Below are 14,159 nucleotides of genomic sequence, written 5' to 3' on the forward strand. Positions count from 1 at the left end.
TGAGAATGAGATTTTTTTTTTTTTTTTTTTTTCTTTATGTCAATGCCTAAATAGCAATGAATTCCTGCTCTCCTCAATAAGGATAACACTTGTAAAATGAATCATTGTAATTTTAAGAGAGAAATATTTTAGAAACATATATTCAGGAAGAATGAATTGGATTTTACATACTATATTCTCTGTTTTGGGCCTAATGTAATATACATTATTGTGTATTTTAGAACTTGAGCTTTAACAGAAAGGGCATTTTGTCAGAGAAAGGTGGATCAGAATATTTTCCAGTGAGTATTTGTGATGCTACATACTGGTTTGCTGCTTCTGTGTAATGAATTCCATCCCAGTTTATATACTCTGTGCTGTCACTGCATCCTTTAGCAGTAACATTGTTGCCATTTATGACTTTCGTTTGCCCACATGGTACCCTACTGTCGTAATTTAGTGGTGCACCGCCATATCCACAGCAAGCCATGATCGGTTGTTCAAATCCTGCAAATAGGGATTTTATTGGATTTTCATGACAAAATGGAAGGAACAACTGAAATTTAGGGAGAGATTTGAAACTCACCATATCTAGAATAGTTTGAAAGAAGATTAGTCTTTATCGAGTATATATCAACATAGGTGACATTTGTATCTGGATATTGCCCCTGCACCTTTTTGGTCAGAGCATGTAGTTGCAGATTGAAGAGCTGAGCTGCTTGGTTGTGTGCACTCACACACCCTAACGCATCTAGCTTTGATCGATCTGTCCCAAATTTGGCTATGTTCTGAGGCAGGCACCCAAGGGGACCAGTATTGTGAATCCAAAAGAACCTTGCCCCCTCTTCATACAATTTCTGGAAAGAAAAATAGACATTTGAACAACATTAGTTGTTTTAAATGTTTATGACATACATTACACACAACTGATGCCAAATTCTAGATTCTGAGTCACTGCTAGGGCTTACCATCATGCCAGCTTCAAATTCTTGCAAAATGTACGGGATTGAGGCTAGAATTTGATCAAATGACTTTGAATAAAATGTTCCTGCCAAATCGTTCTGGCCTATATCAAACATGTAAAGAGCCTTCTCAAAGGAATCTTGTGCTGGGATATACTTGTCATATTTCCTACCTGTAGCTGTGAGGAGTCATGAAAAACAAGATCAGAAATTCTCCCATAAACTTTTTTCCCCTTCATAAGCATTCTAAAAGTAGTGGTGTTATTCTGTGGATGGCTAAAATGCATACTTTTAGATATATCTTGAACTCGATCTTTGAATCGGAGGAACTGAGCCACCTGAACTCCAAATGAGAAGGGACTAACTGATGTTGCAGTAGCTGGAAGAATAGTTGATCCTGCGGTAGCAAAATTGCAACCTCTTCTGAAAATAGGTGCACCAATGGATTCTAAATAGGCATTCAGAAAGGGTAGGTCCATATCATCCACTACAACACATTATACAAAACAGAGAGGTTTAAAATAAAACACAATAGATAAAACAGAGAAAAACAGAGGATATGTAGAATAAATTTTAGAATCTTACTGAGAAAATCTATTATCAAACGACCATCACTGTATCTCCCTGATGGTTTCTTAAAGTAAGTCTGTCCATATGGATCGGAGATCCCCTCGAGGCCTGAAGCCACAAGATCACCAGTATCAGAATTTGAATCGCCGAAGTTGAAAACTACAGGGTAGTTGAAATCAATGGATTCGACATAAGATATTAATATCGATGTTAAGAGGAAAAATTGGATACATGAGTTCTTGATTGCCATAGCTGGTGCAAGATGAGCTATTTGATTTCATTAGCATTGCCTCAGAACAAACTTTATAAGCTGTTAGTTAGAAGACAATAAAGAGTGAGAAACTAAAGGGAAAGATAAGAGTTGGTTGGTGACAATCTTGGGCATACAAAAGCTTGCTTTGAATCATAGTAATCTAACAGAATTGGCCTGCCTATTTTTCCTGATCCCAAAAATGCCCTTGGTGTGATCATTAGGTATAATGGTAAAAAGTCATTATGCTGAAATAATTTAGCTCATTACTGTACTAATACCATGTTTAAAATACAACTTTTAAGTCACACGGTCTTTCACGAATATATTTTCTAATAAATTGGTAATACTACTATTTTAAAAAATGTTAGCTTTTAATACGTTGAGAGATTAGTAATTTTTATATTCACCCGTCTTTTTATTAATTTCTGCCCTAAATAAGCACTAATATCGCCTTATTCTCCATATACAAATCGTCGTCTTATGCTCCGTAAACTTATCTATTGTTGAATACGTGAAATGCTTTATCTCTCATAAAACACAACCTCTTATCAATTTTTTGAAGCTTCATGTGAGATGTGACCAAAAGCTTCTTCAACCTATATATGCAATGCACAAGTTTAAAAGAGCCGTTCCCATGTACAACAAATTAAAGTCTAATGTCCTTGAGCTGAGCCAAAAATATACAAGTATGCATTTTTGTCATAGTTGAAGACCCTAGAGTTTTAGACTAACTCAATAATACCCCATTTGTTCCTTCACAATAGCATTATTTGATTTTACACGTAATTCAGAGCATATGTATAAGATATGAGAAGTACATACTCGTATAACTTAAGAGTGGGACAAGTAAAGTATGATAAATAACATTGTGACGTTCTTTAAAAAAAACATAACATTATGATGTATATGTGGGGCATGTGCTAAGAAATTATAAGGGGAAGACAACTAAATAAATTGGTAAGACTTTACAATATGGGGAACTGATGCAAGTCATGCAACTATCAAAAACCAAATAAGGCATGCAATTATTTTAAAAGGAAAGGAGTAAGTCATAAACTACGTTATGTGCTAAGGATATTATAAGATAGAAAATCCATCTTTCACAATTTACCATTAAATAATTCCTATAGCAAGGACAAAGAAAGAATTAAGCACTAAAGCACCATCATTTGAACTCCCAGTTATTCCTACAAATTCAATTAATTAGTTGACAAAATTGTTTGTCTTCCTATTAATTGCAAATTTACGAATTAACACAATACTTGTTAGTTTGGATTATACTTGTTAGTTTAAGCTTTATGGTTGAGTTGGTTCTTTAACATGGTATCGGAGCCAGCGTGACACAAAGGTCACGGGTTCGAATCTCATCCGCCCCTCCTTCAAGGTGGAATTAATTTGCACCAGGTATGGGTGGGCCTGTGTTGCATCCACATTTCAAGCCCAAAGGACCTTTCATGTGAGGGGGAGTGATAGAGTATAAAATATATTCCTAGGCTTCAACCATCAGTTTAAGCTTTTGGTTGAGTTGGTCCACTAACAGAATGAATTAGGACTTAACTTGGAGGGGCAATTTAGTTATCATGTGGAGTCAAATGGTAATGAAGGTGGGGCAAAAACTATCCATTCCAATTTTCCACGAAGCAAACTGTATTTTTTTATATATCTTCTACGAATAGCAATATCAAAGCTATCATTTGTGTGGCTGTGACAAACAATATGAATAACATACCTCAAGATATAGTATTCTTTCACTTTACACAAATGTAAACTCCGAAAGCTTAGAATATTGAGTTGAAGACATTTACATGTATATATATGATGTGACAGTGTGAGTGAAATCTTGAGTTCCACAGCATTCCAGTTTTTTGTGTTTACAGACTTCGGTCCTGTTAGCTAATAGGGCTGTAATGTATACATACGAGGAACCACGTATATGGTGTAGTGCCGGCTGCCCACATAATCATTGGAGTAAATATTTATGAAGACGGAGGTATGGAACCGTTGCTTTCTGATGACATTGCTGACAAGTTTGGCACTTCATATACATTTACAAGGTTGCTGAGCATGTTTTTAGCACCTGGATCAGAATATAAAGCAGTTGGATATAAGAAATTGATAAAAGGTATTCAGAAGATATCTGAAGGATTATAGACTTGTAAGTTATAAACTAAATGAATTTGCTGCCCTGTTTACTGATTTGATGAAAAAATCTAAACATACCTGTCTAAGTGACAAAATATGGGCATATCACCAAAGAGTGCAGAAGCCGAGGGCATATGATAGTCTATCCAAAAAGCTTCTATTTTCTGCAGCTGCTAGCTTGTCCTTCAGAATTTTGTTCTGCTTCAGTAGCTGCTAAGCACATTGCTCGTCAAAGGACACACAAAAGACAATTACCTTCTATACTATATTTCAGAAATTGGATAGCTTAATGTTGATAAGATGAAAAAATATAGCTTAATAGAGCTAGTTTCTCTTTTTTTATCATTTTTTTAAAATTGCTTATGAGAGCTAGCTTAAAAAAAAAAAGGCAGCTAAGAAACACGCAGTACGTGTGCATCTGCAGTGTTCAGTGCCATGAATGTCATCTTAAATTTCAACTACCTTTCTCAAGAATGATACTACTTAAGTGTGCTTTCTCCTGTTTCTTATAATAATGATATCAACTCTTCTTTTTTTACCTCACATTTAAGTCACCAGGCTTGGATGGCTATAATTTTGCTTTCTTAGAAAGAAAAAATGGCCTGAGTGATAAAGATATTTGATAGCAAGAACGCCTACCATAGTATCATTCATTAGACTGGGCATTTGTTGTGACCATACTTCCAAAGTTCAGGTCCCCTGCCATATTTTGTCTACCAGAATGTTTCAAATCTCCATTCTATGATGACTACTATAGAGGGAGTGCCTAAGGGCTTTTCAAAGAAGGTAGAGGATTACATCATTGCAGCAACAAGATTTACTTTCACCTTATCATTTAGTATGGAGAGCATATAAAGTTGAAAAATGCTTCCAACAGCTCCAAGAATAGAGCTAATCTTGTTTGATTGAATGGTTTTGCTCTTCGGGAAGGGTGGAAACTGGGTCTACCCTCTAAACCCATGCAAAGTAGAAGAATTCAAAATCTAAGTCAAAAAATGCAATTTGCAACTGTCTCTAAAATCTGAAGAGGGATATTGTAAGCAAAGTGCCTGAAGGGGAAATAATGTCAAGGTTATGGTAAGAATGTACACAGATTGGACTCTTTGGAGAGTATGAAGATGCATTTCTGCTACATCTTTTTCTTCTACTCGCAGTCTAGTTCAGCATACTTTATGGATTCTAAGCGTAAGCACTAAGCAAGTAGTCCATGTAATGCAGTTACCCCTCTAATCATTACAGGAAAAAAATAAAATAGAAGAAGCAAAGAGATTGCACAACTTTATATTTAACTAATAGAGACATAAGATTGTTTGTACCTCCTCCACTGTGGAAACAAGCTCTACTGTTATCCCCAAGGATGACATGAGAGTTGACTCGACAGTTTCACATTCCAATATCAAGTCTTCCATTGAATTCGGGTGGTACATAATTCCCTCTAAGATTAGCAGCTCTCTTAGCATCTCCAATTCCTCAGTGCCCATTCTGTCTTTCAGCTATTACAGAGAGAAACACATACTCCTAAGCAGACATGATTTTTTTACCCCCGGAGGGTAGAGCAAAGTAGTTGAGCATATACAAACAAATTAAATAAACACTTGAGTAAGCATACCTTATCCAAAATTCTCTCGCATGCCACATCTTTGTTTAGAACAGTATATTCTTGTGTCTTGCTAAGTTTATCTTCGCATGGGATAACACAAGGTGCCGCTTTTATATGTTGAGCCCTGAGCCATTAAAAGGACAACAAAATAACCAATCTTCAGTAGATTTATTACAAAAAGTTGCTCTACATGAGCAAATTCAGCACTTCAAAGAGAATGCACACTTCAGATTTTTAAGTATTGAAGGTGAACGTTGATTCACTTCTGACCTTCCGTACAAACATCCAAGAAAGTGAAGAGAGAACAACTATAACTGATTGAGAGGACAACTAAAATTGACCCCGGGAAAGGAGCAGAGAAAATATGACCAATGATTTTTCATGCCAATTACCTAAATGAATTAAGTCATCCCCAAGAAAGGGTCACCGCATCATTAGCACAAACAAAGCTTTCAAGCATAATACAGTATTTAAGATTTGATGTACTTTAAATTTAAGAGAAATCTCATCATTTATTTAGACTTTATCAGTTTAATCCTTTGTTAGTAAAAAATATATATATCTTAGTTAGACAGACTTGAGATATACAGACCCTTACCCCACCCCACCTCTTCCCACACACACATGCATAATGTGCTGCATTTTTCTGAGTTGAAATTAGGCAACCTTGCACCAAAACGAAGGGTGGACAGAGTCTCCGATGCATTTGAAAGACTTGGAGAACAACAGCACAGCAAAGCCATTCGGCAACTGCCACCCTGCAATATGAGATTTAGAAGAAACAGAAAATTTCACAAATCCAGCACAAGGACAGAAGAAAAAAAAAACTAACCAGCGCATCTTGTAGTATTCGAGTAAGCTTAGAATCACGATAAGGAATGTGGGTTAACTTGCTCAGTGGGCTACATGTTAATGCATTTACAACATTTCCAAGGGCAGAAAGGGACTTGTTAATTGTCTTTGCCTCTTCCAGAAGTCTACCTTCTGCTCCAGTTTTTCCCACTTTTTCAGAGCCAGCCAAGTCCACGAGAATTAGTTTCCCCGTTTTAGTCCTGTAAACAAATTTTAGATCACTCAGATCAGCAATTTATTAAAAAATCTAAGATAGACAATAGGAATAAGAAAATACCTCTTATCAGCAGAAATCTCTTGCTGAACTGTGAAAATATAGACACAATGACTTCTGCTACTAGCAACATTCATCTCTGATACCAAGATTGAGTAACAAAAGCATCAAGATTTCTATCTTTGTATAAACTGATATATAGGGTGTCAAAGATTTGATAAGTCACGGAGAAAAGATGCTCACGGGTCTCCCCAACTGCTCTATTCATAATTCCATTCTGCATTTTTAAGAACCTGCTGTCAGAAGCTAAAGCGTGAATAGAACTTAAAGACATCTGTAGCCATTCTCAACTTACAGATAGAATTTGCATTGCTTCAGAAGATTCCAGCACAGGAATCTGAAAATGTTGAAATCATTGTAGACTAATGTGAGCATGCCATAAATGACCAATAAGCAGGAGAAAAAAGCCACAATTATGCATTCCAAGTTCAGCACAATTTTCACTGGGCAGTGCACTTTTTATGATACCAGCAACATATGTTAGCACTTAACATGATTGGCAAAAGATGACCTTAACATATATGGCACATGTTATAGTATCGTCAGAATCTTCCAGCCCGCAGTATTATAGGAAGATACTTAACATTTCACAAGTATAAATGTTTTTATAAACTATTGCAGTCATTTCATATTCGTAAGTTGAACTTCACATAACTGGCAAAGGACTCCAAAACAACGAAACAAGCCAATATTTCCAGTTGATAAAGTTCTTGTTAGTACATTTGGCAGGAATCGCAGGGTAAAGTCAAGGATAAGTAAAAAGTAAACTCACCTCTGTGGCTCCAGACAGTAGAATTCCTTGAGATTTGCTCTCCTTAATTTGTATGTTATCCTTTGACAAATCAAACAGGTCCCTGTAAAGAAGGATCACGCCAATTGATCATATATCTTGGTTAAAGATCAGAAAAAGTAAAGCATAATAATCTGGCTCTTCCACTACAAATGTAACCGTTTTTACTTCATTACAGAATCACTGTCTATTGATACCAACCTCACTTTTTCCATGTAAATCTCAACCTGCAGCAGTTTGAGAATGCGTAAGCCCCATAAGAAGAGTGGGGGGGGGGGGGGGGGGGGGGCATAATCAGATGAAACACAATTGCAGGAACAAACTTGTTACCATTGACAATTTAACTGAATATGCAGTTGCTCCTTGTGAAGAATGGATCATCTCAAAGAGTCCTTCTATAACTCTTGGGATCAGACCTTTCCTTTCAGCATCACACTTGATGATTCCAGGTCCCTGGCATGAAGATTCTTTGGTAAGCTGACTATTTAATAACCATGAACTAGTACCACTTTGAAAAGAAAAATCTTTTCACCTCCATGCTATACGTCTTGCCAGCTCCAGTCTGTGACCACATAAGCAAAAGTAGTTCAAGTTGGTTAGAACTAGAAAATCAATGATAAGCTGACATGAAGAAGATTCTTAGAAGTATTAAAACTAATATTGCTCTTGCATCTAGCCTCTAGTTCTTCATGTTGGGTAAATAACAATTTTTAAGTCAAAAGCGTTATTAGGAATTGAGGATTGCTTTAGAGTTTATATAAAATAGAATTTCAAAAATCTTATCAAAAATAATAATAGCATGTGCATTACCCTAGTCAAGTATTTCAGTTTTAGGACACAATTTGCCTCCATTATCAAAACTATTAGAGCATCTCCAATGATTGAAAGTACTGTGGCATAAGATCTAAAGTGGCAAGCATAGCTAAACTACCTTGACAAAAATGTGATTACAGAGAAGTATTTCAGATAATCACACCAGAGTTCTTTCACTTATAACAATTATTCCTAGTAATCCAAATACAGCAGATATAAACACAAATTCACCAGGAAAAAAAAAAAATTGCTAGTTACATCTAATATTTGTCAACTACATTCCAATATTGCTCAGAAAGGTGTAGCAATGGGAGATAAGTAGCAAAAGTAACCAAGCAAAAGCAGAACGCAAGCCAAGCGAACGAAAGTTACCTGGCCATAAGAGAGGATGGTACCGTTAAGTCCATTAACAGTATCTGTGATGTTTTCAAAGCATTAAAAAACAACATTTAAACCGATTAGCACATAGTTTTACATTTTTTTTTCTTTATTTTTTCTGCACTCAAGCAATAAAGGAAACAAAAGAAATACAATTTGCAATTTCCAAATTAGAACAGCAATCAGTAAAAATCAGCAGCTACTGTAAATTCCATTAGGTTTATTTCGCATCTATTCGATAATTACACTAGCGAATTTCAGGCTAAGGAAAAACTTCACCAACAATTTTTCCAGCGAAAATTCAATCACAGTATTAGAATAAGTCAAAATTTCAGTAAATCAACCTCTATTTTCTAATAATGAAACATATTTCAACAATATCTTTCTCCTAAACCAAAAATTGTTTGCTCATTTTCCGGTTTCTAATTATCGATCAAAGAGATAAATCTCTAACACAAGGCAGTAATTAAATTACAAAATCAAACCTAAATATCATTTTTACTTCAAATAATTCAAAATATTGATCACCTTGAACAATCGGCATAGCTAAAACTTCATAAACACTAGCTTGAGCAGAATCTTCATAGAACACTTTGTCGAAACCGAATTTTAAATCTCCGTCTTTCTCATCCTTCAATTCAAGTAAAATACATTCAAAATCAGCGAAAAATCAAAATATTCCAAGATTTTTAAAATTTTCCGAAATTTCTGATATGTATGAGAAAATTACCTTGAAATTGAAGGATTCGTCATCAATACGATGAATACTAACGCCATTGCCGTGATCTCTGATCTCGCCAGAACTCAAAGGCCTGAATCGAGCGCAAACTATGACCTTCGACATCTTCAATTAAACCTAAGAACCAAAAATTGAAGATGAAATTCAAACCTAAAATCGAAGAATAGCATTTCAGCCTGAATTTTAACGATCGTCGATTTTTTTGTAGTGTAAACTACGAATAAATCAAACGATAAAACGGAAAATTAATTAAAATAGGAAAAATTTACACCGAGTAGAATTATACTGGATGATAAACTTGCACAATTTCTGAAGGTTTTGATTGAGACTTGAAAGATAGGGAGTGAACACAGAGCCAGAGAGGAGAGTATACTGGAAGAAGGGAGATAATTTTGAATTGAAAATGTTGAAGGAGAGAAGAATAGAAGATTGAAAGATTTTGTAGCGTTGGCGGGAGATTTGAGACGGCAGATTTTTTTTAATTTTTTTTTCACCTGATTTACCATGTCGGGGCGTTTGGATGTGGGAATGGGAGTTTGGGGATTAAAAGGTGGGAATAGGATTGGGAATTAGGGTGTGTTCTATTCACCTGATTTTTACTTATTGGTTTTTTTTTTGCTGCAAATGAGAGGCACACGCCTCGGGAAAGAACAAAACAAAACTAAAAGAAACTAAACAGAAATTAAACGTGGCAAGGCCACCCCTACTATATCATCATGCAAGATACGTCCTAATTCAATAGGAGGGAATTAAATCAACTCTATATTGTTGTTCTGGACGACACCTTGATTAGCTAGCCAATCTGCGGCTCTGTTTGCTTCACGATAGACATGATGAATTTGGACTTCCCAATTGCCTTCCTCAATGAGCTGCTTGCACTTGTTGATTATATGATACCCCTGGCCTCGGTGGACATCTTCATTGCAAATAGCATTTACTACAATTTGACTATTAAGTTGCACTTGTATCTTTGTTGCATTCATTCTTTTCACCAATTCCAGCCCATATTCAATGGCCTTTAATTCAGCCATAAAAGCATTGCAATTACCAAGTTTAAGAGAAAAACCATGTATGAACTTTCCAGTGTAATCACGAATCAAGCCTCCTCCCCTAGCTGGACCCGGAGCACCTTTAGTAGCATCATTTGTATTTCAAAGCAAGCCAGCCAATTGGTGGGGCTAGCCACTTGATGAGAGATTCTTCTCGAGTCCTAGTACGATGGTTGGTATTGCTTCCATCAACTCCCAACACACGCCAGACTTCCTCAAAACGAGCAAGTAGAAATTGATTAATATCAATCGGATTTTCACTTGCTCTATCAAACACACAGTTATTCCTCCATCTTCAAATCCACCACAAGGAAATTGAGAAGTAAGTAGGCCAAACCTCAGAAGAGAGATTACTTCGTTGCTGAATTTTAATATTAGTATATATATAACAATATATTAAAATAAAAGTAATAAAATATGAAAATATTAGCATTTTTGAATATATTAAACTTGTTGATTTGCTTAACTTTTATATAAGCAAAATTTATCTAGTCTTACCATAACTTATGAGTATAACGTTACTTTAATTTTATTTTTTATGCAAATGTTACTTTATTCTTATATGAAATCATGATAATAAAACACATAAAATTTTACAAAAAAAAAAAAGAAGTGAAAAGCAATCTTGATTAGTAATAACTCTATATAAATATAATAAGTGGAAATAAGGTGAGGAGAACGTTAATTTAGAACTTATTAACCCTGAACTTATCTGAACTTATTAACCCTTATCTGAACTTAACTGAACTTATCTGAACTTATTAAACCTGAAATAAGTGAAAATAAGGTGAACAGAACAGACCCTTAATCGATGGAAATACATGAAAATATGTCAATATCTTGTTTGGATAATGGGTGGGAATATTTAGAGAATAAATAACAATTTTACAAAAATATACTTACTAAGATTATTATTTCATTCTTTTCATTATTGGCAAAAATGTCATTTTCCCCTATTCCCATTTCCATCCATTTATTACCTACCCTCCCTATAGGTAATAAAATGGTGGGAATTCACCCATAAATAATTCCATTCCCAAACCCCGGCCCTTTTTATTCCCATTCTCACCAAACTAACAAGAATTGAGATTAAAATTCCCAATCCCACCCTCAATTCCCACTTGCCAAACACCCCCTTTGACCAATTACGAGTGATTGGATTCCAATCTCCACTCAATTGTTATTGTGAGGAATTGAATACACGGTCCTCCTTATTGACAGTGACGGATAGGGAGGGTTGTGTAATCAATTCATTTCTATTTGAACATGGGAAAAAAAATCTTATAAACGTAGTAATTAAATTTTTTTCATATAAAAATTCTTATGGAGTATTTTTTTTTTAATCAAATGACCACATTAAAATTCTGGAAAAATTAGAAAAAATAATCCCAACTTTCATCAATTTTGGTACAATAATCCCAACTTTGAATTATTCTGGAATAATCCGAACTTTGGGGGGTATTCTTTTTCTTCAGTCCTTATGACCGGTTACCTGTTGAGAAGGTTATTTTTTTTTTGTTTTTTAAAAGTCACGTGTCAGCACATGATTAGTCCAAAATTAAAATTTTTTTTTTGAAAATTTAAAAAAAAAAAAAAAAACATAAACCCACCCGCCCCTTCCCCCCTAAACCCACCAGCCCCCCACCTAAACCACCCACTCCACCAGCCCCTCCCCCACCGACTCACCAGCCCACACCCGAAAACACCCCCCACGCAGCCGGAAAACCGCCCCACCCCCCGATTACCACTCCCCACCCGCCGAAACCCCTCCCCTCCCTTCCCCCACCCACGAAACCCTCCCCCCTCCCTTCCCCCATCCCGTAAAAACTCCCCCCCTCCCTTTCTCACACCAACCAAACCCAAACCCTGGCTGACGCCGGCCACCCTATCTCTGAAGCTTGACGCCGGTCGTTACGGCGTCGCTTCCCTTACCCCCTCTTTCCCCCATGGCGGTAAACCACAACCCCCTTCCAATCTTTCGAAACCGCAGCCCCCTTGGGCTTCCATACCCTAAAACCACCTAAACGAAAACGGGAAGCCACCCTAACCCCCACCTAGGACTAATTGGTGGCGATTTTTGCGGTTGCAAGTTGGATGGCGGTGGCGTGCTGTTGTGTGATGCGATTGCGAATTAGCTAGGGTGGTGATTTGGGGTTTTTGAGAGTGGAAGAGGGGTTTTCTTGGTGGTTGTGTGGGGGAATGAGAGGGCTTTCAGGGATAGGGGAAACTAGACGCTAGGGGTGGGGAGAGGGCGGTGGTCCGGCGAAGGAGTGGTGGAGGGATGGGCAACAGGCCAGGGGTGGGGCCGTGAGGGAAGTGGCTGGTGTTTTTGTTTTTTTTGGTGTTTTTTTTTCTTCATTTTTTGGACCAATCAGGACTTGACACGTGTCAAGTAACCTGATATAATAGGTCATTGACTTTCATTGACCGGTTTGGGATTGAAGAAACAGGAATAGGAGTAGGAGATTTATGGTTCTTTGGTTTTACTCTGAAACCTTCTTTTGAACAAACAAAATCTTTTCCTCTTACTTTTTTAGGTTCTGTTTGTGTGTATCTTGTTGTTGATTGTCTTACACCAAATCCAATCACAAAAGCATGTTTTTTATATTCTTCAAAAATTTCTTCTAAAGTTGCAGCAGTAAATCCAACAAGGCTTCCTGTATAATCTATTTCATGTTGTTCTGCATATCTGGCATCATATGTTAAGGTGCTTCCACTTAAATCTGTAAAAACAAATTAATTATTGTATTATACGGGTTACCCTTAAAGTGTAACTGTGTTACTTATTGTGCAATATAAATTACTTATTGCACAATAGGGATTACTAATTGTTTAACAGGAATTAGTTATTGCATTATAGTGATTACTTTTCCACTGTGATAGGGTTACTTATTATATAACAGGGATTATTTTTTTGCATTATAGTGATTACTTTTCTAATTTAGAAGGGTTACTTATTTTGTGATATGAGTTACTTATTGTTTTTAGGGGCTTCACACTGTAATAGGGTTACTTATTGCATTATAGGGGTTACCCTTAAAGTGTAACAGGGTTACTTATTGTGCAATAGGAATTACTTATTGCGCAATAGGGATTACTAACTGTTTAACAGGGTTTACTTATTGCATTATAGTGATTACTTTTCCACTGTGATAGGGTTACTTATTATATAGCATGGATTATTTTTTGCATTATAGTGATTAAATTTCTAATTTAGAAGGGTTACTTATTGAGTGATATGAGTTACTTGTTGCATTATAGGGTTTACTTTCATACTGTAATAAGGTTACTTATTGCATTATAGGGTTTACCTATTGCATTATAGGGGTTACCTTCACATTGTAATACCTCTCTACTTTAAAAGGGTTACTTATTGTTTTTTAGGGGCTTTACACTGTAATAGGGTTACTTATTGCATTATAGTGGTTACCCTTGAAGTGAAACCGGGTTACTTATTGTGTATTAAGAATTACTTATTGCGCAATAGGGATTACTAAATGTTTAACAGGGTTTACTTATTTCATTATAGGGGTTACCCTTAAAGTGTAATAGGGATTACTTATTGCGCAATAGGGATTATTAATTGTTTAACAGGGTTTACTTATTCCGTAATAGTGATTACTTTTCTACTGTGATAGGGTTACTTATTATATAGCAGGTTACTTATTATATACAGTAATAGTGTTACTTATTGCGTAATATTGGTTACTTACTGTATAATAAGGATTACTAGTATAACATTTTAGGGATAACCATTA

The 14,159-nt window shown here is 36.0% G+C and overlaps 2 protein-coding genes across 4 annotated transcripts; both read right to left on the reverse strand.

Moving 5' to 3' along the window:
• Positions 1-110: 110 nt before the first annotated feature.
• Positions 111-1,831, reverse strand: LOC145628845 (GDSL esterase/lipase At1g54790-like). Its single transcript, XM_081681264.1, has 5 exons — positions 1,527-1,831; positions 1,231-1,428; positions 948-1,120; positions 566-836; positions 111-486 (listed from the first exon to the last, which is right to left on the reverse strand). Exons 1-5 carry the CDS (start codon positions 1,759-1,761, stop codon positions 218-220), a joined length of 1,146 nt encoding a protein of 381 aa, XP_081537390.1. The 5' UTR covers positions 1,762-1,831; the 3' UTR covers positions 111-217.
• A 1,568-nt stretch (positions 1,832-3,399) lies between these two features.
• Positions 3,400-9,553, reverse strand: LOC145626608 (kinesin-like protein KIN-1). Of its 3 annotated transcripts, XM_081679069.1 has the most exons (17): positions 9,503-9,553; positions 9,344-9,425; positions 9,142-9,244; positions 8,608-8,651; positions 7,955-7,984; positions 7,753-7,875; positions 7,624-7,649; positions 7,405-7,486; positions 6,928-6,969; positions 6,816-6,849; positions 6,636-6,711; positions 6,339-6,558; positions 6,173-6,264; positions 5,516-5,630; positions 5,223-5,399; positions 3,985-4,119; positions 3,400-3,841 (listed from the first exon to the last, which is right to left on the reverse strand). In XM_081679069.1, the coding sequence occupies exons 1-16, from the start codon at positions 9,520-9,522 to the stop codon at positions 4,012-4,014; spliced, it is 1,374 nt and encodes a 457-aa protein (XP_081535195.1). In that variant the 5' UTR covers positions 9,523-9,553; the 3' UTR covers positions 3,400-3,841; positions 3,985-4,011. The 3 variants fall into 3 exon arrangements, with proteins under 3 accessions (XP_081535195.1, XP_081535194.1, XP_081535193.1); XM_081679068.1 differs by lacking the exon at positions 9,503-9,553 and having other exon boundaries at positions 3,985-4,116; positions 9,344-9,494; XM_081679067.1 differs by lacking the exon at positions 9,503-9,553 and having other exon boundaries at positions 9,344-9,494.
• Positions 9,554-14,159: the final 4,606 nt, after the last annotated feature.

Source organism: Chenopodium album, chromosome 4 (assembly GCF_948465745.1).
Source record: "Chenopodium album chromosome 4, dcCheAlbu1.1, whole genome shotgun sequence".
In the NCBI taxonomy this organism is placed as follows: Eukaryota; Viridiplantae; Streptophyta; class Magnoliopsida; order Caryophyllales; family Amaranthaceae; genus Chenopodium; species Chenopodium album.